Here is a 27673-nt window from a genome sequence, read left to right on the forward strand (position 1 = left end):
TTACATTTAAAGTAATTACTGCTAGGAGTGGACTTACTATTGCCATGTTGTTAATTGTTTTTCTATCTTGTTGCTTTTTTGTGTCTCTTTTTTTCTTTTGCTATCTTCCTTTGTGTTTCATTAACCTTTTTTGTAGGACATGTTTTGATATCTTTCTCATTTGCCTTTATGTATATTTTTAAAATATTTTCTTTGTGGCCACGATTGCAATTACATAAGACATCTTTAAGTTATGTAATCAAAACTGATAACTTAAATCATATATAAAAACTATTTTACATCTCTGCTTCCTCCCATTTTGTTATTGATTACACAAATTATGTTTTTATATTGCATATATCTATTAACATTGATTTATATTATGTTTTATGCTTTAAAGTTTTTATACCAGATTTATATGTGATTTAGTCAACTAAGTTGTAATACTGTAGGATTCTATATGTGTCTGTATATTTACTTTTACAAGGGAATTTTATATTTTCATTTGGTTTTGTATTTCTATTTACTGTCCTTTTGCTTCAGCTCATAGGACTCTTTTCAACATTTCTTGTAGCGTAGGACTAGTGGCGATGAACTTCCTGGGTTGTTTTTTGGGGGGCGGGGAGGGGTTCTGGCAAAGTCTTAATTCTCCTTTGTTTTAGGAATAAGTTTTTTACTGGATATAGTATTCTTGTTTAGCAGCTATCTTCATTCAGTACTTCAAATGTATCATCCCACTCCTTCCTAGCCTGCAAGGCTTCCACTGACAAATCTGATCATCTAAAAGAAGTTCCTATGTGATGAGTTGCTTTTCTCTAGTAACTTTCAGTATTCTTTATCTGACCTTGGACAGTTTGATTATGATGTGTCTTGGTGTAGGTCTCTTTAAACTTACCATAGTTAGAGTTTTATGGGCTCCTTGAATTTGTAAGTCCATTTCTTGCCCCAGACTTGGGAAATTTTCTACTATTATTTCTTCAATTAAGTTCTCTGCCCCTTTCTCTTCCTTCTCCTTCTAGGAATTCCATAATGCATCTGCTGTTCAGCTTGATGGTGTCCTGTAAGTCCCTTAGGTGCTCTTTATTATTATTATTATTTTTTAAAAATTTTTGTTCCACTGCTTCGGTAATTTCAAAAGTCCTGTCTTAAAGCTAGCTGGCAAGATCTACAGTGAGGTAAAGACAGTTCCTTTAATAAGTAGTGTTGGGAAAACTGAACAGATACCTGCAAAAAGATGAAACTGGACCACTTTCTTATACCATATACAAAAATTAACTCAAAATGGATTAAAACCTTGAAACCATAAAACTAGAAGGGACATAGGCAGTAAATTTTTTTACATCGCTCTCAACAGTATCTTTCTGAATATGTCTCCTTCAGCAAGGGCAACAACAACAATAAAAGTAAACAAATGGGACTATATCAAACTAAAAAGTTTTTTACACTATGAAGGAAACCATCAATGAAACAAAAAGACAGTCTACTGAATAACCTATGATATTCACAAATGATGCATCCAATAAGGGGTTAATGTCCAAAATATATAAAGAACTCAAACAATTTAACAGCAAAAAAAACACAATCTAATTAAAAAATGGATAGAGGATGTGAGTAGACATTTCTCCAAAGAGAACATACAGATGGCAAACAGATATATGAAAAGGTGCTCAAAATTACTAATCATCAGGGAAATGCAAATTAAAAGCACAATGAGATATCACCTTACACCTGTCAGCATAGCTATCATCAAAAAAAAAAAAATCAACAAATAAGTGCTGACAAAGATGTGGGGGAAAGGAACCATCGTACACTGTTGGTGACTGCAATTTGGTGCAGCTACTATAGAAAACAAAATGGATAGTCCTCAAAAAATTAAAACTAGAGCTGCCATATGGTCCAGCAATTCCATTTTTGGTAATCATCCAAAGAAAACAAAAACACTAATTCAAAAAGATATATGCACTCCTATGTTCATTGTAGCATTTTAGTAATAGCCAAGATATGGAAGCAAACTAAATGTCCATCAATAGGTGAATGGATAAAAAGGATGTGACATATAGAGAGATATCTGTCTGTCTGTCTGTCTGTCTGTCTGTCTATCTATCTATCTACCTACCTACCTACCTACCTACCTACCTACCAATCATCTATGAATATTACTCAGCAATAAAAAAAGAAATCTAGGCATTTGTGACAACATGGATGGACCTAGAGGGTAATATGTTAAATGAAATAAGTCTGAGAAAGACAGATACTGTGATTTCACTTATCTGTGGAATCTTAAAAAAAAAATGAATAAACAAAACAGATCGATAGAACAAACTGATGGTTGCCGGGGAGGGGGCGGGGCAGGGGGAGGAATAGGGGGAAAAAAGTACTGTCAAAAAAAAATCCTCAATGAATTAAAATAAAGCACAGATAGCCAACTAGACAAAAATCGAAAATGATGCATAAAAAAATAATATCAACAAAGAGATAGAAACCATGAAGAGCCAAATTCTGGAACTGAAGAATACTGTGGAGAGCAGATTGTAAACTGACGAGGTCCTTGCAATCTGTGAGGCCAACCAATGGTTGCCTTGCCTCAACAAACCCTCCTAAAAATGGGGAAGTACAAACTATTGGGGGGTGGGGGACAATGGGATGTTGCTCTGAGACAGACAGGGAAGTATGCTCATAGCCATGAGCAAATGGAACTGCAAAAGATCATAACAGGGTGTGGGCTGGGTGATTGTCATGAATTTTCTAACCTTTTCTGCTATTGGTTTCACCTTTGCCTGGGGTGCAGGAACCTTTTAACTGATTTTTAGATTTCTCACAGAGGCATTTGGTCTGTTTGTTATTGTTGTCTGTGTCTCCATGGCTAAAGGCAGATCTAGGTTTCTTATTCTACCATCTTGTGTATACCGCTTCTCTCCACTTTTGAAGGACAGTTTTGCAGGGTACAGAATTCTAGGTTGGTGATGTTTCCCCTTAATACTTTAAATTGTTTCACTTCTCTCTCTTCTTGTTTGCATGGTTTCTAAGGAGAACTGGATGTTATTCTTATCTTTGTCCTTTATAGGTATGATGTTTTTTTAACTCTGGCTTCTTTCAAGATCATTTTTTTGTCTTTGAATTTTTGCAGTTTGAATATGATATGCTTAAGTGTAGTATTTTTGGGGGGGGGGTGGAGTCCTGCTTGGTGTTCTGTGACCTTCCTAGATTCCTGGTTTGCTGTCTTACTATTAATATGGAGAAATTCTTAGTCATTATTGCTTCAGATATTTCTTCTGTTCCTTTTTCTCTTTTGTGTCTTGCTATTCCCATTTTGCATATGTTACACTTTTTAGTTGTCCTGCAGTTCTTGGGTATTCTGTTTGGTTTTGTTTTACAGTCTCCTTTTGCTTTTCAATTTTGGAGGTTTCTATTGATACATCCTAAAGTGCGGAGATTTTTTTTTTTTTTTGGTCAGCTGTATTCAGTCAACTAATGAGTCCATCAGAGGCATTCTTCATTTCATAGTGTTTTTTACCTCTAGCATTTCTTTTTAATTTTTAGAATTTCCATCTCTCTGCCTACCTTATCCATCTGCTCTTACATGTTGTCTGCTTCATCTATTAGATCTCTTGGCATATTAATCACAGTTGTTTTAAATCCATTGTATAATAATTCTAACATCCCTGCCATATCTGAGTTTGGTTCTGATTCTTGCTGTCTCTTCAAACTGTGTTTTTTGCCTTTTAGTTCTGAGTGAAAGGGACCCCAGTAAATAGGTCATGGGTGCGACAGTAAGGTGTGGGGGAATGGGACATGTCTATAGTCTTCTGATTGTATCTCAGAGTTTTAGTGAGCCTGTGGCTTTGGGCTCTGAACTTCACCAGTGCTTCTCAGTTTTTTCCCCAGCTTTTAGTGGAGCTTGATGGCTGGAGAGGTTGAAGTTAGGTATTTCCCTTCTCCCATGTCTGTTAAACTCTGATAAAAACCCTAGTAGGTTATTATCTGGTTAGATAGTTTCTCTTGGGGGCAGGCATGTTAAGAACAGAATGCTCCGGCATATTTCAAAATGGCTCCTTTCCCTTTTTCCCCCACCAGGAAGTAGCTCACAGAGATTTTTTCTCCAGTATTCACTGTGAGATCTTGGTAGAGCACCACAAGGTAAAACTCAACAAAAAAATGTTAAGGCTTCCCTGGAGTTTTAAACTCTGACTTGTACAGACTGGGCCTCTGCCAATTCATCAATTATAGTTCAAGATTTCCTACTCTGATATGGTTCATGTGAAAGTTTTTACTCAGGGGGTTTCTGCTGTGATGCAGTGTACTCTTCTGTATCTACCTGTCTGTATCTCCAGTTTGGGTGGGGGGGCAGTAGTTTTCCCTGTGAGTTCACTTTTCTAATAGATTTAAGAAGAATTGCTAAGCTTTTTACTTGTTAGGACAGAATGGGACTTTCTAAGCAACTTACATGTTAGACCAGAAAACATCCCATGTAGTTTTTAACTCTCAAACTTGTCCACACTCAGCTTCCAGCAATTTATCAAGTACAGTTTATGTTTTCTACCCTGGCGCTGGGTCCCACAGAGTTTTTGTTTCTGGGCTCTACTCCAGTAAATTGTGATTCTCTGTATCAGCCAATCTGTCCAGTTTGGGGGGCAGCAGTTTTCTGTGGGACTTCAATCCTTTAACAGATCTAAGAAGAGTTATTGATTTCAGTTTGTTAAGCTTTTTTCTTATTGTGAGCACAGGATTGACAGCTTCCAAGCTCCTCACATGCCAGACCAAAATCTGGGAGTCTCCCCACTCCCTGGGGCCACCCTTCCCATTCTAGTCTTACTATTATATCTACTTCTACTTCACACCACCTTGGTTATATGTGTGTGTTTCTCTAGATCATTTGTTTACCTAGGAATGAAACTGCTAAGTCATAGGGTGTATATCATCATATTTACTGCACAGTGATAAACCATCCTGAAAATATATGAGAATTGCTGTTACTTTATGCATTGCCATGTCAATCCAGTGTCCTTTGAATGTTTTAGGTCTTCTCACATCCACCTATCTTACCTGAGGTTTTCATTTAGTATTTTAGAACCAACAAAATTATTTGTTTTACTGATTTATATAGACTGCTTTTTAAAAATACACTTAAAAAATACTGTCCTTAAGTAGCTTATACATTAATCTACATAGTAAATTCCAGATTTAAATATCTATTCATGCATTCAGTAAATAAATGGAGCACTTGCTATGCTCTAGACATACTGTTCTACTGAAACAGTGGAGATGCAATAGTGAATATATATCAAGAAGGAACTATCATATTTGTTTTTCTAATAAAATTTATGAAAAGATCTCATACTAGGTTTCCTTAAATATTGAATTAATAGAGATAGTTTAGGAAACATTTAATGTATCTTTTTGTGAAGTCCTAATACATTAAATGGGATAAGCCTCATGTTTTTAAAATTATTAATTTAAATCTTGAAGATATTTTTCTTTGCATAGGTTAATTATTTTTAGATTCTAAGAAACATTCATACTTAGCATGGCTCTTAGTAGAAACTCAAATATTTGCTCATTGCCCTAAGTTATGGTTAAATCACAAACCATTTAAATTCACTCACACTAGCCCTAAAAATATTACTTAAACTTACCATCAGACGTCAGAGTTCCAAACCTTTGGTAATATACCCTCTACTGTATCCATTGACCAGATTGTTTTTAATTTGTATCAGTGATTTGACAGTATAAAACTTTGTTCTCAGCATACCTATGATTATTCCATTGTAAACCAAATTATGAGAAATTTAGAACCAATCACTGAATAGATGAATTTCCTCTTAAATGTGGCAGACTAAACGTAATTTGACTAAATATATTTTGACAGTTGTAATTGTCAGTGAAAAAGTCATACTTTTTTGTCTTATTTATGAAAAGGATAAAATCAGTGGTTTCCACATGAACACAGAACTGGAGACCATTTTAATTTTTTTAAAAAAGTTATTCCTTTGCCCCTGGGGGCTACAGTCTTACAGTAAGAAAAGCCTGTCTGGCTCACCACTATCTAAGGTTATTGGCAGTGTTGAAAATTGATGTTCTTTATGCCTTTTCAAAGACTGAAGTAATCTAGTGTATCAAAAAAGAAATCTCACATGCCTCTTCTTTCTTGTTGGAAGTTATTTTACCAAGAATTCTGAATCCGGGCTGCAGCACATGATTGCACAGGCTGTACAATGCACAGCTCTGGAAAGTTATTCAGTCTTCCTTATCAGAAGTTTTTATATTTGTGAAAATTATTTTCTGGTAGATAGCAATAAAGTGCCTTGAGGAAACATTGCTTTTTTCCTCAATTTGCATAAAGGAACCACTGAGCCAGTAGAATTTTTGATCTGAATATAGAGTGATCGATGTAGTGCTGTAGCCATATTAAAATGAACCATCTATGCAGTCATCTAAATCCAAATATAAGACACATTCACAGGACTAATCATCCAGTTTCTTTAACAACAATGCATACAAAAGAGGCAGGACTCTTTTTTAGATTAAAAGAGACAAGTCATCAGCCAGATGTAATGTTTGGACCCAGACTGGATCCTAGTTCGAGTAAAGCATCTGAAAAAAAGACAGGTTTGAGACATTTGAGGAAATCTGAATATGCTTGGGTATTGGATGATATTAAGAAATCAGTGTTCATTTTATTAGATGTGATAATAGTATTGTGTTGTTTTCTTAAAAGTCCTTATGTTTTATACAAACACACACATACACACATGTGTTGGTAAAGTGATGTGTCTCAGTATATGCATAAATTTGAGATTGTTGAAGTTGGCTCTGAAAGGGTGTTGTACACTGATTCTCTAGTGGCCTGAAAAGGAATAATGAAAAAGAATATGAAACCTTTAGTACTTATTATAAGGAAATGCTTTTTAAGTACTTGAGGTCTGACAATATTTACCATTAAAAATCTCTTTGATTTTTTCATTTTAGGATAATGACAAATTTTGAATCTATTTGCTTCTTTATTCAGAAAGATCTTGGATGCAGTTGTAGTTTATCTGCATAATACATCCAAGTTTGAACCAATAAAGAGTAATATAGAATAGCTGTTTAGAATATAGGGAAAAGTTAGTTTTTTTGTTTTTTAATTACTCAAAATGGAATTTGCCAATGCTGATGTTAGTGATTAGGCTTGGATTTTAAATTTGTTTTATGGATTTATTTATGGTCTCTAAGGCAATCATTTTTATTCTTACTCTCAATGAAGTAATTCCCATATTTCCAAAAAAGAAGTTGCCAACAAAATGCTCTTTCCTTCAGTAGAGTCATTTGCTTCCTTATTGCACAGGCACTATCCTTTCATCATCAGAATATATACGAAATGTTTGACCTTTAAGTTGTAGAATATAGCTGCTATTTTGTAGAATCCTAGAAAAGTTTGTGAAAATAAGAAACCATGAGAGATAGAAATAAAAAATATCTTCATTCCCTCTCTATATATTATAATTTGAAGACCAAAAGAGTATTTCTGGCTTATGAACTGGAAACAATTTCTAATAATTGTCTACTTAAGAGTATTTCTTAATCTCTTACTCTTTATATACTATGAATCAAAGAGGATTCATAGTATTCTATTTAAACATGAAATTCGAAGTACATGTACTAGAATACAATACAGTATGATGATGGACTCTGGACTTTGACAGACCTGTGCTGGAATTCTGGATCACCCATTTATTGGCTGTGTGACCTTGTGTGAGTGTCTTAACTTCATGTGGAAATGTGACTGACAATACCTACTTCGTAAGGTGGCTGGGAGGTTTAAATCAATATATTGAAAAATGCTTATAACAGTGCCTGGCACAGAGCAACAACAGTTCAACAGATGGTAGCAATTATTACAAAAACAAAATGACTTTTTAAATAAAAATCATAAAGAAAATATTAGTGATGTCAAAATTTAGTCATTAAACATTTCTTTTATGATGAAAAAAGATTGCCAAAATAATGAAATATGTAACTTCATAAATATTACACTTGCAATTTCTTTCCAATAACCCTAAGTTTAAGTTAGTTATATTTTTCTTTTAGAATTCTTTGGTTATGATGAGATTTGGCATTTAAAGTAAAATAGGTATATTTGTTATGTATGTTCCAGTGTATTCTAATGGTTTTGACAAAGTATGCATAGATAGTAGAAAGAAAAAAAATCCCAATTATTGCCAATTTTCTTATAGTTGTATATGCAATTATTAGGTGATCGAAAACATGAAGGGATGTATACAACAATTCTATGGGTACTCATCACTCCAGCGAGTCATAGCACCAAACCATGGAAGTCTTAAAAGACTTCTTGTAGACTTAGAATGCAATGGAAATGTTAATGTTAGGGGAATCTGTAACATTTTAGAAATACTTGCCAACAAACCAAAAAAAAATTGGCTTTTGGAAATCTTCCATAGGCACAGCCTGTAATGAAACCCACAGAAACCACTAACTAAAGATCCCTGCATGAGGAGGGCATCTATAAAGGTTAGTTAGCACTCTCACATGTTTACCACACTTTGAGGACACGATCATCTTAAATCTTCCTAGTTACCTTATTGATCTTCCCCTTTGCAGCTCTTTCAGGATGTTCGTGCTGATTAATACTTAAATGATTTAAATATTGACTTAGCTGTTTCTAGCACATATTATAGCCTTTTAATTCTTTTCTTGCTTCTGAAGCAGCCAACTTCCTTATAAATTTCTTCATTATTCATTATTCTCCTCAAAACTGTTCTTCGATTGAAATTGTGGTTTCCTGAATTTCTTGTGTCATCCAATGAATACATTTTTCCAAGTCTGTAACCGTAAGACTGGTTACCACATACCATGTTTCATAGCAGATGAAAAATCCTTATGTCTCTGTGGGAGCTATCCCACCTATCCCATCAAGTATATTGAGGAGCTAGAACCCTGAGATAAAAATGATTTTTAAAAAAAGTTTTCATATTTGGAATTTTAAAGTTCCAGGCATTTTTCTTTTATAGCTTAATCATTGAAATTTTCTAAGATATGTATAGAAGGAGAAAGATTTTATTTCAGAGGCTGGGAAAAAAGCAATATAGCATTTTATAGCAGATTAAATAAAAATGGAGCATTACCTTAACTTTTATAATTTTTATTTCTTTACTGTACCTTTTAAGGCACGCTTAGTTTCTATAATTACATATAACGAACTGCCTTTAATCTAACCTTAAAAGTAAATATTAGTTCCTTTGCTCAGGACTTAAAAATAAACAGGAAGATTTCTCAAACAGATCTAGCTTTAAAATAAAAATATTTTATCCTGTTGTCTTGTTCCTATTTCTTGGGAACCGCTATGCAGGAGGGGAGAACAGAAGATAAGATTTGCTTATTTTTATTTGCTAGAAAGAGCTGCCAGTTTTCTTTACTGGCAAAGCAGGAAATAAATGGCAAGGCATTTTCTCTGCAAGATTGGTAGTTTTTGCTTTGAAGCTCATGAATCCATTGCAGCATTTTCTCTAGTCAAATTATTTAAAAGGTACATATTAAGCCATATGTTTAACTCTAAATGTTCACTCTCTTTCTTTGAGGAAACCTATCCTAGGCCTGGGCTAGTTTGTTATAAAATTGAACAGTTAAGCTTGCATCAGTTTGTATGTATTATGACTAGATTATTTCAAACTAGCTCGCTTTTGAGTCATTTCTAGAAATGGTGATTCCTCTTTCTATATCTAATTTCACGTCCAGATGTTTTCGTTATAACATGGCTAAATGCAGGTCCCTGCCTACCTGTCATATTCCTTTGTTCAAGACTGAAAGAAGGCCAGTGTGGTTGAAGCAAGAATGGTGTAAGATGAGATGGGAGAGGGAGGCAGATCATAGATGGCTATTTGAAGGCCATCATAAGGAGCTCAGATTTTATTCTTAGTGAGATGAAGAATGATTTAAATGGGTTTGACATGATGTGATGTTTTAAAAAGAAAAATCACCCTGGCTGATATGGAGGAAAAACCTCATGGGGCAAGAATAGAAGGAAGATTAGAGAGGCTTTTATGGTAACCTAGGCTATTGGACCAGAGTAATTGAGGAAACCAAGAGAAGGGGAGAGATTCAGGATGTGTGTTTTACAGATAAAAGTTTATAGGACTTGCTGACAGATTGAATGGAGGAGGCTCTAAGAGGAAGAGGCATCAGGGTTACACCTAGGCCTGATAATCAATTCATACCACTGCAATGGCTGCCTTAAGTCTTTGTGTGTTTCCTGTTCTGATGGGTCAGTGCCTTTGCTGTACCTGATGACCCAAGGTTTTGTGGGAAAACTAGGGAGGAATAGATTTAGAGGGGAATATCAAAGTTTTATGTACCTACATATTATAACATTTCCAGATTGATGAGACTTTAAAAGTGCCATCCTGAAAATTTTCTGAAACATTATTCAAATAACAGTAATGCCAAAAACATTCCAGGCAGAAGTGCTTCCATATTTTTTTAACATAACAAACATGAATCTTACCCCTCCTACTTCTAAACGAGTAAATTAGCAAAGTCTGTGTTCGATAAAGCCTGGAGGGGTTTTATATCAGGGTTTCTCAACCTCAGCACCATTGACATTTTAGATGGGATAATTCTTTGAGGGGCTGTCCAGAGCATTGTAGATTGTTTAGCAGCATCCCTGGCATACTAGATGCCAGTAGCACCAAATCCTAGTTTTGAAAAATCAAAACTGTCTCCAGATACCACCAAATGTCCTGGGGTGGGGGGTTGGAGGGTAGGGTAGCAAAATCATCTCCAGTTGAGAACTACCAGTTTATACTAAGCAATAAAACTATCTAGCATGGTGCTGATACTAACAAAACTAATATTTATTAGTATTTGTTATAGTTCTTTTATGCTACCAAAACCAGTGGACAAATTGGTTATTTTTTTTAACTGCTAAAGTTGTAAATCATAAAGAAGTAAATACCTTAAATTTATCTTTAAGTTAAAAATAAATATAAATCCATTCACCAGTCACATTTGCCGTGATCTAGATTGTGAATCTACTGACTAGATTTCCAAATTGTAATGGTACATGATACGTTTTCTATTTTTAGTTTTTAAACTAAAAATATTTAAAATAGGTCAGAAATTGGATTCTGCTTTCATTCTTGTTTTTTATAAATATATATTTATCCAACTTTTTAGATTTCTCACCTATAACTTAATCAAATTTTGGCGGGAGAGGGATCAAAGGAGCAATTAGTTTTTTTATTGTGTTCCTAATACAGTCAGCCTAGCTTTCAAATAAAACCAGACGTCTTTTATCATCACAGTTCAAAGGCCAATGAGTATTTAAATTACACAATTACCGTAAGTATAACAAATGGGTTCAGTGACCACTGCCACTAGTTCTTTGTAAGCACATTCATCTGATGGGACAGAAGCACGTGGGGGTATTAGCAGCCTCCTAGCCATAGCTTTCAGTGTGCCTTGTCATAAGCCAGTATGTCTATTGGGCCAGTTTCATCAGGTGGAGATTGGTTAAGAAGCACTGTATGCACCAAACACTATGTACTCTCCTTGCATTATCACTTTTATTCCACAACAATCCTAAAACACATACAAGTTAATATTTGTTTTTCTTTGAGAATAGTGAAACAGAGATGCTAAGTGTCTTGCACAAGGTTACATAGGTAATAAAATGATCAAGATGAGAACCCAGGCATTCTAAGATGTGCTTTACCATTTCATCACAAGTCCAAGGCCATGGGCGTTAATGCTCTACAGAGCACTAGGCAGGCTCCAGTCTGGTCCATGATCACAAACTACACTTTTGAATCTCGACCTGTCATCTTCGAAGTGCATGCAGTGGCTAGAAAATAAGGGAGATCAATATAAATCCATTACTTGGAACAATTCAGTGGCCCTGAAGCATCAATTCCATATAAGGCTAACTCAGATATTACCTGTTTTCATTTCCTATTGCTCTGATAAATTACCACCAACTTAGTGACTTAAAACAACACAAATTTATTATCTTACAGACCTGTAAAAGTCCGACACAGGTCTCACTGGGCCAAAATCAAGATGTAGGAAGGACTGCTTCTTTTCTGGGGACTATGGGAGAATCTATTTCATTGCCATTTCCAGCTTCTAGAGACCACCATATTCTTCAGTTTGTGACCCTCCTCCCCCTCCATATTCAGAGTCAGTAACATTGCATCTCCCTGGCTGAACATTTTTGCCTCCCTCTTATACTTTTAAGGGTCTTTGTGATTACATTGGACCTACCTGGATAATGCAGGATAACCTTCCTACCTTAATGAAATGAAGCTTAGAGCCTTGGCATAGCTTTGGATGAGTCTGTTCCTGTTCAATTGTATTAATTTTATCTGTTTTTAATGGACATTATCACAAAATTATGAGACTGAAAGTTAGATTTGTATGAAATCAGTCATGACTAAATCGTTCAATGTATTAAAACTGTCCTCAAAGTCTATGTAAATGGATCAGCTGTATAATTACCGATAATTATAAATATATTGGAGTCATTTAGTCTCTTAATAATTTGAGATGGGTATTATCATTCTCACCAAATACCACGCAAGAGGTTCTAACACAGAATCTTTAATTTGTTTTAGAACGTATGTGATAGGATACGACAGTAACCATATTCAAGATACTGTACAAAAATGATTTTTTCTACTGATAAATGATAATGAAAAATGTAATTTTCATTAAAGCTTTCTATTTAGGACCCCTCCTAAATGTGCTACTTTAAATGAGTAAAGGAAGTTAAGATTGTTTCGATAGAACTATCATTCTCATCTTCATGTATCATGTTCATCCAGCCTTTCTATCCAGATTCTAGCTTTATTCTCACATGCCTCCCAAGGTTGTTATTGTGTGGGGGGTTGGGCAATGAATTTAACTGTTGTTAGTTCTCTAGGATTTTTGTAAGTTTTTACTACCTAACATTTATTTAATGAAAAACAGTGAATTGAAAGCAGTCCCGATGGTCACTGCCACTACATACAAAAGCCACCACTGACTCAAAAAGACTGGAAGTGCCATATGATTTAAGACTGATAGTTTCTTTAAAAACTTATAACTATGCTTGAATTCTGTAAAGAACTATGATTTAAACAACTTTCAGGATTTAAAGGTGATGTTCAACAATCAGAAATTAAAAGGGCGGTGATGTTAATAATAAACACCATTTAGTGAATACCTATTTGCCTGGCCCTTTGCTGACATTATTTCAATTCATTCTCACAAACCTGCAACATAGATAGAATCTTGTTTACAGATAGAAGAACTGGATGTCAAAAGCTAACTTGCCAGGCACCAACCACAGAAGTAGTAAATGTTGGAATGGAAATTTGAAGCTCAATGTGTCCATTCCAAATGTGTTTTTATCCACTAATATAGTTTTTAAAAAATTGAGTATGTTCTGACATGTTTCTGTTTTTACTTAAAAAATGACCCAGAGACTTTAAGAAATCTAAAAAGTGGAATTTCATTGTCTTTGCCATTATTTTTTTTCAAAACCAGCATTTGAATAGTTATATAAAAAACTAATGGAATTATTTTTATAAAAATCTTTTGCAAAAGTAATGAAGGTAAACAAATTTGACATCCATCTTTTAATTTTAGGTAAAAGGTTAATATTTTAAATTTCAGGTTCTTGAAGTTGAACTTGAAGTAGGTCCCTGATCAGACAGAAAACAAACAAAAAGTATCATTTATAGATAAATCAAAAGGCATTTAAAATAACTGAGGGAGACCTAACTTGAAAAGGTTAGTTAAGAATACTTCTCTACAACTTTAAATGAATTTTATTTACTGTTTTCTGTCATAGGAGATGAATATGATGTATGTGCCATTTGTCTGGATGAGTATGAAGATGGAGATAAGCTCAGAATCCTTCCCTGTTCTCATGGTATGAATGATGACATACTGCTTTGAATTTACATAGTAAATTTATATGTAGGTTCAGTATTAGGAGACAGAAAATAGTTATTAGTATACTAGTACTAATTAGTAAACTAGGCCCTGTACTAATTAATAGTCTCATAAGGATACATTTATAAAAATTTACAAACTTTTCTTCTCATCCCTGCATGATGTATGTATCAGAACATGAATAACATGGTAAGAGGTTAAAAATGTTCTCAACCACAGTACACTACCTAAAGATGTATACTCTTGCTTCAACAGCCTATCATTGTAAGTGCGTAGACCCCTGGTTGACTAAAACAAAAAAAACCTGTCCAGTCTGCAAGCAAAAAGTTGTTTCTTCTCAAGGCGACTCAGACTCTGACACAGATAGTAGTCAAGAAGAAAATGAAGTGTCAGAACATACCCCTTTACTTAGACCTATGGCTTCTGTCAGCACCCAGTCATTTGGGGCTTTGTCGGAATCCCGCTCACATCAGAACTTGACAGAATCTTCAGACTATGAGGAAGAAGACAATGAAGATACTGACAGTAGCGATGCAGAAAACGAAATTAATGAACACAGTGTTGTGGTCCAGCTGCAGTCTAATGGTGAACAGGATTACAACATAGCAAATACTGTCTGACCTTCAGAGGGAGACTGGGTTATTTCCTTTTAAAAATGTTTATTTAGGTATATAATTTGATTTTTTTGCTCCCGTCAGAGATTGGTGTAGAAATAACTTATTTTTTAATAATCTACAGTGTAATCAGATTATTGAAACAGGTTTTTTTGATCTGGTATTTATCGGCAGGAGTGTACTTCATTTCACTAATAATAATAGACTGGTGCTGTAACTCAAGCATCAAATCAACTCCTACTTTGGAATGAAATATCCAAAATATTTTTTAAAATCCTCAGTATAGCTTGCAATTAAGACCTAGATTATAATATGCACACTTTGCATTTTACACACAAGGTCAGTGCTGTGGCCAACTAGCATGAGAGAAGCCAACTTCCATCTCAAGTTACTTACCTAGAATTGTTGAGTTGGAATATATTTGTTCTGGTATTACCTCAAATTGCCATCATTAGTGAAAGGCAACAGGTAATTTAGCATTTATCCTCCTGTCAGCACCCCAGAAAAACCCAAAGTTGTCTTTTCCCTTTCTATTCCCTAGTAGTCTTATCCTAATAGGAAGTCTGTACTAGTGCAAATTTTAAGTTTTAAGGTTTTTAATACTAGTGTTATATATGAATTTGATTAACTAGCTAAAGCAATATGCCTCTGAACTTACTGAATTTCAGTTATCATTAAGGGTTTTGTGTTGTGATCAAAGCAAAAAGGACATGCTATACAAAAATACCAAACTTCAGCAACTGTTAATACACAGATCATATACCTCTTTAATAAAGAGCATCTTATGCTAATTAGCCCTGCTAAACTATGTACAAGGAAACTGTTCAAGTATTGGATTTGAAAATAATTGCTTGTGTTTAACAGAATGATGTAGTTAAACAATGTATTATGAAAAGCTAAAATATACATCATTGTAACTGTAGAAAATAGACTTACGTATAATCAAAATGCTAAGAATTTTTATATTGCCTTGTATGAAGGGAGTTTGAATGTTAATAAATACATTTTCCACTTTAAGAACTGGCAAATATTTGTTGTACTGTAGTATTACTTATATTAGCCTTATTTTTATATGCACAGTGCTATAAAGGTATAATGATTGTGGTAATTTAGGTCAGATAAACACACATCACCTTAGAACTTTATACATGGTACCTGACTGCTCACAAGCAATTAGGGAATTCCCCAAAAAGTTAAAACTGCAGCCAAAATCATTCCAACAGTAGTGTACCTCATGGTACCCTGTTGTAACTGTAGTACATCCTTACAATAGACTGCTACACAGCCTTGAAAGGATAAAGTAAATATATAAATATAGCTGCACTGACATGGGAAATTGTTAGTGAACAAAAACATATTAGAGAATAAGTACACTAGGTACATGAGCCTTTTGTTGTTAAAAAATATATATAACAGATTCTAAAAGAAATGTAACACTAGTAGTGAGAATTTCACTTTCTGTTGCTTTTTAGAAAAATTCTTATAAGCAACCAAAAAAACCCAGATATTTCCACTTAGGAAACTAAAAGCCTGAATTCAGCATCTACTGTCTGATACTACCTCATTTTAATCTACCCCCCTTTTAAAAATAAAACAGGCCTGAAAAACAGAACATTAGTTTACCAATGGATGTCAGCAAAGCTCTGGAATTTTACATACTTGTATAGTCCTATAACCTTTCTAAACCTGTTTGGTTATTTGTATAATTTCATTTAACCTAAGGTAGGGTATGAGGACAAAACACTAAACTCAGTGTGTTACAAAAATAGACGAGTAATAGCTTTTATAATTATTAGTCAATGATAAAACATTATACCTGAAACAATATTTTTAAAGAGGAAAAGTTGTCACTGTAATGTGTATTAGATATTGTATTCCGTTTTTTAATCCAGTTCAGATCAAAGACCTAGTTCAAGTTAGAATTTCTTTTGAAGCAAAAATTACCTTTTGAAACTACAAATTGTTACTTTTAGTTTTAAAATTCATGAAGCTTCTTAGTTATATAGCACTAAGATTGTTACTAGTTCTGATATTCACTTATATCATTCTGATATAATGTCTTCATGGTGTAACTACAACTTTTTAAAGAGGACATTAAATAAAATTAAATCTGATTCCTATTAAATAATTTTATAATTTAAAATTTTTGTGAATGCAAAAGGATAGTTACCTGGAAAATTACTGCAGAGATAAATTTATCTTGCTATTTTTGCCTTCAAAAATACGTATATAAAATACATGCATATTATAAACTGTGTTTATACTGTCATGTTTATATCCTATATTTAACATTCATTGATAAGCATTTTCTCATGTCATTCTTCAATGACTATTTTATCCTTGACTATTATTTTATCCTCTGGATAATCAATTATATAACCCATAACCCGGATAGGTAAATTTTGTAGTTTTCTAAGTTTAATTAAGTAATGCTGTGTGATGGATTCTGGTGTATAAATTTCTATAGCTCCATTTCCTTAGGTAAAATTCCTAGAACTATGTACAAAGCACAGCTACGTGCATGTTTGTCTAAGTGTTTTTCTAATGAAATTGTGGGTAGGGGTCCAATATCTAGTTTTATTATATATTGTTTTAGTGATACAGTCGCCTTCTACTATCTTCTGCTCACACCCCAAACACATATCCTTAAGCTACATACAATTCTGGTTGCTGCTTTCTAATTAGTTACCCTAACAGTTCTTTATAACTAAAGTATGATAAAATCTCATTATTGCAACCCAACCACCAAATTTTCATTTGACCACCAAATTTTTATTTGTTCCTCACAGAGATCTTAACAGACCAAGAAGTTGAGGTTTTTGTTGTTTTACAATTTCTAGTGTATGCCCACCTACCAAAGGAGCCCCAAATCCCTATCTTCCATACACCCTGTATGTACAAATTCAGAACTGCCTCAAAACATTGTCAAAATTTTTTTTTTAGTTGTACATAGTCTAGTTTAAGTAAGGCAGGGAGATTAATTCCCATCTCCTTACCCACTGTTTCTCAAAGGATGGCATACAGGCCACTTAAAGAGAATCAGACTGACCTGGCAACTATTTCTAAAGGGACTTCGGGGGCTTATGGAATCTCCTTCTCCAGGGTGAAACTCCAGAGCTCAGACTCTGCATTATAACCAACTCCCCAGTTTCACTTAGACCCACCAACTTTTGAGCACCTCTGCTCTGACCTTCTGCTTGGTAATGATTTATCTGAACAGTTTAAAACTAACATATTTACTAAACTTCAGCACATCTCAGGGACGTTATGACCTCAGGGACTGAACTTAACTTACAAGTAAGCCATAGTTAACATGTCACTCCAAATCCAGGAACTGCAAGAATACCCTAGTTATCTTATATGCTGCCTCAGGAGTATCTTCTCTTATGTGAGAGTCCCATCCCAGCTGGCTGACTTCAGCCTGCCAACACAGCCTCCAAAGTCATATGACAGTTCAACACAGAAGAATCCACAATGCAGAAACCCTTCTTGGTACTGGGCCTCTCACTGCACTAGATTTCACATCTAGAGACCAGCAACAGAAGAAAAATATTTAGTTTCTAGTAGATACATCAATTTTCCTCTCTCACAAGCCTGAAAACTAGTCTGAGATAACTAAAAGCCATTTTTAATAGATGGAAGCCCTTTAAAAAGAAATTCCCAGGCACTCATTTTATTTATAATAAATACTACAAGAAATGGAATAGGCCATCAGCTGAAAATTTTTATGAAGATTTTATGCTTGCAGCAGAGTTTAGACTATTCTGTATATTCCCATTGTGTCAAAAATCAACTGTAATAGTAAGCCAACAATTTATATAAACAACAGGAGCCTAGAATATTTGGTTGGAATAAATTTATTTCATCTGTCTGTAAACAAGGTGTTTAATAGTTATGGCATTTTTTTAAATGCATATTAAATCAGATGAGTTAGACTGTATCCCAGATGTAACAAAGTGCAGGGAAAGAAATGGACAAATCAGCAACAAGATTTGTTTTTAAATCTGTACATTATCCACAAGGCCCAAACAATAGAAGCAAATACTAGAATGTCCCTAAAGTAGTGCCATTCGAAAGAAACCTTTATAGGTCAGTTAAAATCCATCTCACAATAGCAACAGTTCATTTTAACAATAGTATGGCACAGAATACATATGAAAAAAATTCATCACAAGACAGCCAAGTCCACAGTAATGCAACTTCATATAAAAACTCAAGCTGCAAATAAAAATTGGTCCTATGAAGAACAAACTGGACACACTCCAGATGGTTATGTTGGGATACCTAATGTCCATAATGGCAGCCTTTTACAATTTTAATAAAGAGTAGAGCTGGTGTGCGAAGAAAAAGACAGGAACAAAAATCTGAGCTATTGCAATGATGGAATGTTCCTGGGGATTCAATCAGTATGGTTACTCTAGGATCACGGGAGGAAGTGCCTTTTGCTCTCATTTTGTAGTTGCACAATTTGTATGTCCTGTAGACACTATAAAAAAAGGTATGTCTACTCAAGTGCAACAACAATACTAAAAGCAAACTACTGCAGCTCTCAATAGCTCATCAACAAAACGAATTATTAATTGGTTAAATAAACCAGGCATGGCATAAAATAAGATGGAAGCAAACCAAGTACCTTATGTGCGGAGGGGGAAGGTGACAAAAGAGAATGAAAGAAAGATGCATGCACTTTTTCCTCCCAACCATGCGCTACAAAAGGAAGACTAAATGAGCTATGTAAATGTTCAAAGTGCTGAAAAGACATTGATCAAATTAAAGATTGTACAACCGGCATCTTACTTAATAGTAACTTATTTTAGTAATCAATATCCCATTAATTGCTAAGACAAAGTGATGCCCAACTTGGCATGCCCCCTCCCCCCAAATTTCAAGGTATCATGCAAATCATTATTGTGCTGCAATTATGTTGCCAGATAAGGACTGATTACATACAGTGGTTAACATACAGATGATCCATTGGGCAAATAGGAATCATGACATTAGAAAAAATAGGTAAAGAAATTAGCTACCATACAGTCTGGTAGCACTATGACCATAATTGGGGTGGTGATGAAGACAGTTGCTAGGTAGATGGGGAGAGGCTGCTTACACATCAGACCTCCTCAGGTATAAAGCGAGTTCATATGCTTTCTTGTTAAGTGTGCCTCCGTGGACACCTTCCTTTCCCATGACTATAACCAATGCTGGAGTACACAAGGAAACAAAACAAAAGTGAACAGAATTATTTAGGGGTGGCGGGGGGCAGGAAGAAAGACACCTTTCCCCACCAACAGAGGGATACAAAGGAGACACAGGTTCATACCCCATCACCCTGCATTGCTAATAAAATTTCCAGAATTAAGACTCAAGCTTACGGCTAGGAAAGTTTAAGAGCAATTTTTCCCTAATACTTAACAGTCTGCCTAGCAGCTAGAACCCAGAGTCTCTCAAGTATTTTGCCATTGAGTATGCCTTCTTATTCAATCCGCCTCCATGGACCCCTTCTTTTCCCATTACAAAGACCAAGACTGAAAGAGAAAGAAGAAAAGTGTTTCAAAAGAAGTGTTAATCAAGAAAGTCACATACGTTTAGCAGACAGAACCCCGATCAAGAACCCTGATTAAAAGTTAACATTAAATTAGTTTTCCATGAACTGTCAAGCACTGAAGTCAGCTAGTTCTTTCTAACTAGATATATACTAAAAACACTGTAACTATTAATTGCATCTTGGAAGTCTAATCGATGCAGCTATAACACTCTATGAAAATATCTTTATACTAGCTGGGAGTGGGGGAAGTGTGACCATTTATCTTCTAGGGTAAAAAACCCTGGTTAGTATGACAAACATTATATTGGCCTTCAAAATATCAACCTAAACTTAGGTGATTATTTACAAATTTCTCCCAATTTAACAATCTTGCTTAAGTACAAACTATTAAAGTCTTACTAGTGAGGCTAAATGTGTGTTATTACTTCCAGAGGAAAACCAAGACCAAATTTTAGATATTTCCAGTGCTATTCAGAGAAGACCAAATTAAAAGTACTTAAGGCTTGTGCTTACTGATATCTTCACTGTTCTAGCTTTCTTTTTAATTCAGTCTAAAATCCTGAAATAAATTTACTATTTCCAACAATAGGTTCTACTATGATACAGTTCAAAGGTCTAGTTCCCAAAATACATGTATATGTCAGATTTTATAGTCACTGCCACTAGATGTCAGCAGTGCTATAGGGTTGGAAAATCTCATTCTAGTTTCATCACATGGTTGATGCTTTTTAACATTTATTTATCTGAGGTTCAACTAATATTAGAGATTTATCTATTATTTCAGTCACCTAATTTTCCTACAGAGAGGTACACATATACATCAACACATATTAGAAAAAAGAGTGACGTTTAAGACAATCAGGGAGTTGATTAGGACCATTATAGTATATTATAACTGAGAGTAGCTTTGTCAAGTTCCTTCACATGGTAGATTTGGTCTAAGATGTGCCAAGTCTGCTATCTGAGACTACACAAGCCCTCTTTATTTACCAATATTTGCACAGGTTAATACATTTAATAAGTTTGTAAGAATATGTCATAATAAACCTCAATTTTCAAAGTTTCAAAAAAGTAGTGAGACTTAAGTGCAGAATTTCTGCAAGGTTGACAAGTCAGGAAACACCACAATTTCTAAATCAAATGTGTAAACGAAATTTAATTTCCTACTTTTCAAATCTAAATCACGAACACACTTAGTCTTTGAAAATATTCTAGTAACAGGACAACTTATTCCAAAACCCCTATTCTAATTATGTCTCTCTTCCTCAATGTTTCTAATTAAAAAAAAAAAAATGAGCCTATGTTTTTTTTATGCTGAGCAATAAATGATTAAAATGTAAGCAAGAAAGCAAAGGAAACGATCCAAAGGTCAAAGACTCAAAAGGACTAAAGTAACCAAAATGAACAATTTAACAATCTGGATACACCATAAGATTATCATTGATGTGTCAAGCAGTTCAGGAGACAAAGTTAGATTTTCATTTTACTAAAACTAAAACTAGAGAGTTGATATGAATATTCTATTTTAGAATAATGTCAGGATCTCAAAGACTAAGCTATATATACAGCTGCTGTAGAGTTAGATTTTAGTAAATCTAAATGAGTGTCTCCCTTCAGTGCTGGACAGTTCACAAAAAACACCTTAATAGCCATATGGACTAACACTTTTATTCAAAACGTTAAAGAAATTTCTTAATAAGTTGTATTGTGACATGCAAGTTTTAACCAAAAGAGTATCTTGCTTACCTCTACCAGCTCTGCCCACAGCAACGTTGTATGTTGGCTCACCACCTTGGCTCTTTGTCCGGATGTCCATTGTGCAGTCACCATCGACGTATAGGCTATCTCTGATCACTGAGCACTTCTTTGCACCAAGAGTCAAACCGTTGGTAAAGAAACCTTCTCGGTCTTTTCCTACAATCATATCTATTTCTACTGGCTGCCCCCACCCCCACAAAAAAAAAAGGGGGGGGGAAACACATGAAGTTATAGTTAATTCCTTTCAGTCCTTAGGGTAACAGGAAAGACTGTGCCAAGTCTGTAGAACCAATACAAGACATTCACTAATGTAAAATCAAGTTACAGTCTTTTCTAAAGAATTACTTAATCCTACATGATTACATGTTTTACATTAATTACATTTCACAGTTAGCAGTATAGTCTGGTATCTAAAGACTGGTCTATGAAAAGAATCTCTAAATAGTTGGTAGTTGCCACCAGATAAACTACAAACTTAAAGTTATTTATAAACTGTATCAAGTCAAGTGGGACTTGAAGTACTTATGTAATAGTAAAGATTCATCTATAAACTTTCAGCAACAGCTTGTCTATCATAGTCACATTACAGTAATACTGCATCCAATTTAAAGTTTCTTGAAAAGTCTCCTAAAATAAAGTCCATGCTTAGCATGTCTGTTCACTTCTACTCTGCTTCAAACAGCTTGTGACATCTCTCCCACAGTATGAACTTCACTCCCAAGACCTCAGCGCATTCCCAAATTCATACTTCCCTCCTATTTTTCTAGGCACTACTCCTTTTTCTTCCCAACTTACCTTCCCCTCCCACCCTCAGCAATCTAGGCAAATGCAGAAGATTCTGTGTGTAGCACTGCAGTAGGCAATGGTAAAAGAACAGAGAAAATGGGAGGTGGGGGGTGGAAAGAAACTGAGGTAGCTATCAGAACCCGAAAGGAGAAAACGTGCATTCTAACATTCCATGAATAAGAAGGAAGGCGTCGCCCCCATCAGAACTGCAGAGTCATAGCAGGCCCCAGCCATTTCCAAGCATACTCCCGCAATCTTCCCTAGCCAGACAGCGGGAACTCACACAAAGACAAGAGGACTGCAGAAAAAAAAAGTTGATCGCCAGAGGCCAATTCTCTGTAAAAATTGTAGTCCACTGCGGTCGTGGGAGACATTTACAGTACTAGCATCAAGCACTGACTGAGTTCTACACAGTCAGATCTTAAACCATGTTAAATAACTAGTACAAGAATAACTGGTAGCATCCGTTAATAGGGGGCCTGAATTTTGGCGTTTGATGGGAAGGGAGCCTAAGGCTAAGAGATTAAGGGAATGGTAATATATATGTCACAATTTAGGAAAACCTTGTGCAGAAAGAGGCAAAACAATAAAGCAGCACTGGAGGCTTAGTGACAATTATTCCCCACACATGTGGCAACCAAGTCACAGAATCAGGCACTGTGAAGCATAAATCTGCTTTAGTTCCTTACTAAAAAGGGAGGGACTTGAAGAAGTGAAGTGTCCCCTTAGTCTTCGCAGATTACTGAATGCCCCTTAAAAGCACCCCCGTTTTTAGAGCTATGTTGCGTAACTGGGGATAACGGTATATCGATGAATCTCCATAGGAGGAGGAGAGAAATCAATGGCAGTTCGCCATCTTGGAGAATTAAAAAAAAAAAAAAATCCTATAGAGCCAGAGCTAAAGTCGAGATTCACGAATCCACCTACGTAGTCGGCGTACATTTCTCCCAAGCCCCAGAGGCCTGGACACCCGCAAACCTACGCAAAGTCGCTGCGAGGATCCCGGGGGCCGGGCAGCCGCCGCCTCCCACAGCACCGCGGCGCGGGCGGCGGCCCGGCAACTGGAGGACCCTCGCTCGGGTTCGGCGCGCGCTGGCCTGGCATCTCTCAGGCCCCCGCTTCCACCCCGGGAGGTGCAAAGCAAACCTCAAGGCTTCCAGGGCACCTGAGATTCACGAGCGGAAAAATGCGACCCCCCTCCCCCCGCCCCAGCGAGTGCGTACGCCCCTCCCCCAGCTTCACCCAGACGGGCACTGAGAACGCGGGGAGCCGGGCCGCTCTCCCGCCTGACAGCGCAGCCCCAGGAGAGGGGGCGTCCGCGGGCCTCGGCCTCCCTGCCCGCCCGGCGGCCGCATCCTGGGCGCCGGCCGCCTTGCACACCTGCCGGCGCAGCCCTCCGTGCCCCGGACCCGCGCTGCAGCGCACCCACGGCCGGCCGGCACCGCTCAGGTCCGGGGACAAGAACCCTCGCCGCCGCAGGTCCTCACCGTAATGCTCTGGAAGACGCCCCCGGCCGTGGCTGCCCAGACGTATTTGGCGTCGCAGTAGCCGACAATGGCGGCCTCTTGGCAGCAGCCATCGCACATCAGGTTATCCACGTAGCTCTGCCAACCGGCCATCTTCGAGCCCTTCGCACTGCAGCGAGGACAGCGAGGAGCAGCAGGCGCAGCGGCGGCGACGGTAGCGGGCGGCGGCGGCGCAGGGGGAGGCGGGGCGGGGGCGGGGAGGAGGCGGCTCTGCGCAGGCACCGACCGCCCCCCTCCCCGAGGAGCTTTGGTGGGAGGACGCGGGGACCGCGGTGAGGGACAAGCTGCGGAGTGCCCCCGGCCCGGCCGCTCGCCCGCCTGCCCGCAGCCGCTGGGCTGGCTAATCAGCGGCGGGAGGCTGCGGAGCGGCTGTGCCCGCGGCGCCGGCTACTCACCGCGGCGTCCTCAGTTCTCTGCGGCCACGGCGGGACATGCGCGCGCGTGCGTGCGTGCGTGCGCATGCGATCCCTCCGCGGCGCCCCGATTCGGGGGTCTCGGGAAGGGAGAAGGAGACTGAGGCAGGGGCGCGGAAGGATACAGCTCTGGGAAAATCACGGCCGCCACGTGTGGAGAGCGAGGTCCCGGCGCGGCCCTAGGGAGGCGGGGTCACTGAGGGTAACCGAACCCAGGACCCAGGACCGGCAGAGAGGGCGTCTACCCCGTGGCATTAGGCACCCCAAGGACGGCGGCGTCTGGGACGCCCCGGAGTCCTCACGTCGGCCTGTGTTGCGCCTCTTCTGTGTCCAGTGGCTCGGGATGCGGAATCGAGGCTCGGTGTCGGATTGCAGAGTTGCCCTGGTGACGGGATGCGGAGCATTTATTCTTGTTTGTGGTGGGGGTGGCTGGTGACAGAGTTGCCCACGCTTGTCTCAGGCGTTCCCAACGGGACCCTCTTCCCGGGATTTCTCTGCCTCTCGGCCGTAAAGGCAGCCGAGTGGGCGCGTTCAGGTGAACTGAAATCAGAGCTGGGGTTAGTGGCTCGTAGGAACGTTTCTGAGTTTTGCAGGCCTTTCATTGTTGACTCATTTGGGTACCAGGGTTCTCGCATTCTGTGGATTCTTCGGAAGAACTTTAAGGCTACTAATCATGTGTGGCTAAATTGCTCGTAAATTACGAACACATAGCGACCTGTGTAAACTTTTTGTTAAACTGGGAAAGTTATGGGTGTGTTGAAGAAATCGCTGAAAATACAAAGAATAAAAAAAAATATTGAAGGGTTCACTGAATGAATGTAATATTTCAGCCCTCGAAGGGTAAAATAATTTTGGGACCCAGACCTGAAAATGGCTTGTATTTACAAGGTAAACGGTGGATAAGAGTCCCTGTGAATCTCGCATCATTTTTAGTAATCTCCGGGTGCTAAAACTAGACAAGGAATTAGGAGACGTACTGCAACAATTTCAAGTGAACAAGAAATAATCCGCCAACCCAGGCAGGGAAAGAAGGAAAAGCATTTAAAACGTCGAACAGCTGATTTTCAACTTTAAAGTTATCGTTTAAGGTCATGGTTTGTGACAGGAGGATTACATGGATGTAGCTCAAGAAAGAAGACAAAAACGTTTCTAAGCAATGTAATTGCTTTCGAAGTTTTCTATTTTTTTCTGCTGTTTGCTTTGAAATATACGGCTACTCCTGGAGTGAAGTACTGCCTAAACCCCCAAGTCAGGAATTTATCAGATTGACACATTATGTCAGTGTTCAGATAATTTGGAATACCTATGTGGTATTAAAATGTGTGCCAAAAATTGTTTCATTTTTGCAACTGTGCCTCTCACTTGATTTTCTTACACTTGTTCTTTATTACTCTGCCTTTTTGCAGTAGTTGTTGATGGTTTTAATCCTTCAATCTTAGCAGTTTATCACCCACCTTAAAAGTGAATATTATCGTGTGCTGATATCAGGGATGTCACTTTGTGAGAATTCATCAGGCTATACAGTTATGCTTTATGCTTTTGGTATACATGCTATAATTCAATAAATTTAAGCAGTAAATAGGTGATGAAAGAAAAATAATAAAATGGTAGTTTGAAGAAGTATGTTGAAACTGAATTTTATTAAGCTACTCTGAAGTTAAGATTTCATTTCTAGACTATTATTACTGTTAAAGAGTTGGAAATAACTGCACTCCATTCTTATTCGTTTATTATGTTTAAGCAGAAAAAGAATTACACCAACTGGATATTTGGGGTAGTCAAATCTCAAAAGATTCTAAAACATCTATTGGGTAAAACATAAGATTTAGAATATCATTTTTCCTATATTTTTCAAAATGTAACTACATTTTTAAATTACTATTTTACCTTTCCAACATAGTGTTATTACTTTCCAAGAAATACATATAGTAAAATTTAAACAACTATGAAAAATATATTCTGTATGATAGACTAACTAGGTTTTACAGTTTAGATTTTTAGATGATATATTCCGAGTCTGTTTTCAGTACTATGATAAAATAATTCTGTGCCTCTTTTCTTCAGAACTAATGTCTAGCATGCTGCCTTATTTTCTTTTTATATAAAGATCTGTTCCTATTTCATATAATTATTGCTTACACAACATGTTTCAAAAGGTATAGCTAGAGGTAGAACACTAAATTTAAGGAATAGCAATATAAATTAAGTCCAAGGGAGTATCAATATGAGGAAAAGAATTACCAATTTGTATCTTTCTCACTTTTTTTTAAGGGTAACTAATCTGTGCAGTGATAATAGCAATGTTTGGGCAGAAGCAGATACAGATATCCATAATGATTTAGCCATTAACAGTCAGTAATAACATGTTTACATTTGGAGTGCATTATTTTGCATTCTTTCCAAAATTATTTGGAAAACAAACTGTGGTAAATCAGATTTTTTAATATATCAGTGAAGGATGTTTGAACCATTTAAGTCCAAGAGTAAATCATTTGACATTTTAGCAAAATACAAAGAAATAAGGAATTGTAATTGTTAAAATGTATTCAAACTGATAAACATTGGCATAGGAACTAAACTATTGAATATAACCACCCCCAAAATAGTAACACAATCATTAACTAAGCCCACCCTAAGCCCTCAATTACCTAAGATTTTCACCTCCATACATTTTTTGAAAAAAATGTTTTAATTGTAAAATTGTCACAACAATCAAGAAAGTTTAGAAATAGAGAAAAATTACCCTTGATCCCACAGCGATACAAATGTTATCTTTTGAATGTATTCACTCGTTCATGATTTCTACAATAAAGAACAAGAAGAACCTACAATTCTGGATTTGTTCATTTTACCCTGAAATTCTGATTTTTTGCTTTTTTATAATTTGAGGTTATTTAGTTAGATACATACAAGTTATAATTGTGTTATTTTATTTCTGATGATTTTAACCTTTACATTAAGCAGTGGCCCTCTTTATCACCAATACTGCTTTTTATCTTAAAGTCTATTATGTCAAAAATTAAAGTAACTATGCCAGCTTTTTATTAATATTTATGTGATATAGCTTTTCTCTCTCCCTCCCCCTTTCCTCTATTATCCCTCCTCTTTCTCCTCCTTTCTCCC

General features: G+C 36.7%; 2 protein-coding genes and 1 long non-coding RNA gene across 12 annotated transcripts in view; 1 reads left to right on the forward strand and 2 right to left on the reverse strand.

The window, feature by feature from the left end:
* RNF13 (ring finger protein 13) overlaps positions 1 to 15550 on the forward strand; it is a 139792-nt gene extending 124242 nt beyond the window's left edge. For all 8 annotated transcript variants that reach the window (XM_039855073.1, XM_039855076.1, XM_039855077.1 and 5 more), the window contains 2 exons: positions 13805 to 13885; positions 14164 to 15550. In XM_039855073.1, the coding sequence (XP_039711007.1) occupies positions 13805 to 13885; positions 14164 to 14528 (446 nt within the window). In that variant the 3' untranslated portion in view covers positions 14529 to 15550. The remainder of the gene's footprint in view (positions 1 to 13804; positions 13886 to 14163) is intronic.
* On the reverse strand, positions 11516 to 24567 carry PFN2 (profilin 2). 3 transcript variants are annotated; one of them, XM_039855083.1, is made up of 3 exons: positions 24099 to 24567; positions 21814 to 22006; positions 11516 to 11815 (listed from the first exon to the last, which is right to left on the reverse strand). In XM_039855083.1, the coding sequence occupies exons 1-3, from the start codon at positions 24228 to 24230 to the stop codon at positions 11769 to 11771; spliced, it is 372 nt and encodes a 123-aa protein (XP_039711017.1). In that variant the 5' UTR covers positions 24231 to 24567; the 3' UTR covers positions 11516 to 11768. The 3 variants fall into 3 exon arrangements, with proteins under 3 accessions (XP_039711017.1, XP_039711016.1, XP_039711014.1); XM_039855082.1 differs by lacking the exon at positions 11516 to 11815 and adding an exon at positions 18364 to 20047 and having other exon boundaries at positions 24099 to 24560; XM_039855080.1 differs by lacking the exon at positions 11516 to 11815 and adding an exon at positions 18364 to 19723 and having other exon boundaries at positions 24099 to 24329.
* Positions 22008 to 24092, reverse strand: LOC120596602 (uncharacterized). The gene is made up of 2 exons (XR_005651210.1): positions 22621 to 24092; positions 22008 to 22105 (listed from the first exon to the last, which is right to left on the reverse strand). It is a non-coding gene; the product is annotated as an uncharacterized LOC120596602 (long non-coding RNA).
* Positions 24568 to 27673: the final 3106 nt, after the last annotated feature.

The sequence above is a fragment of the Pteropus medius genome, unplaced genomic scaffold (assembly GCF_902729225.1).
Source record: "Pteropus medius unplaced genomic scaffold, Ma_sr-lr_union100, whole genome shotgun sequence".
Classification (NCBI taxonomy): Eukaryota; Metazoa; Chordata; class Mammalia; order Chiroptera; family Pteropodidae; genus Pteropus; species Pteropus medius.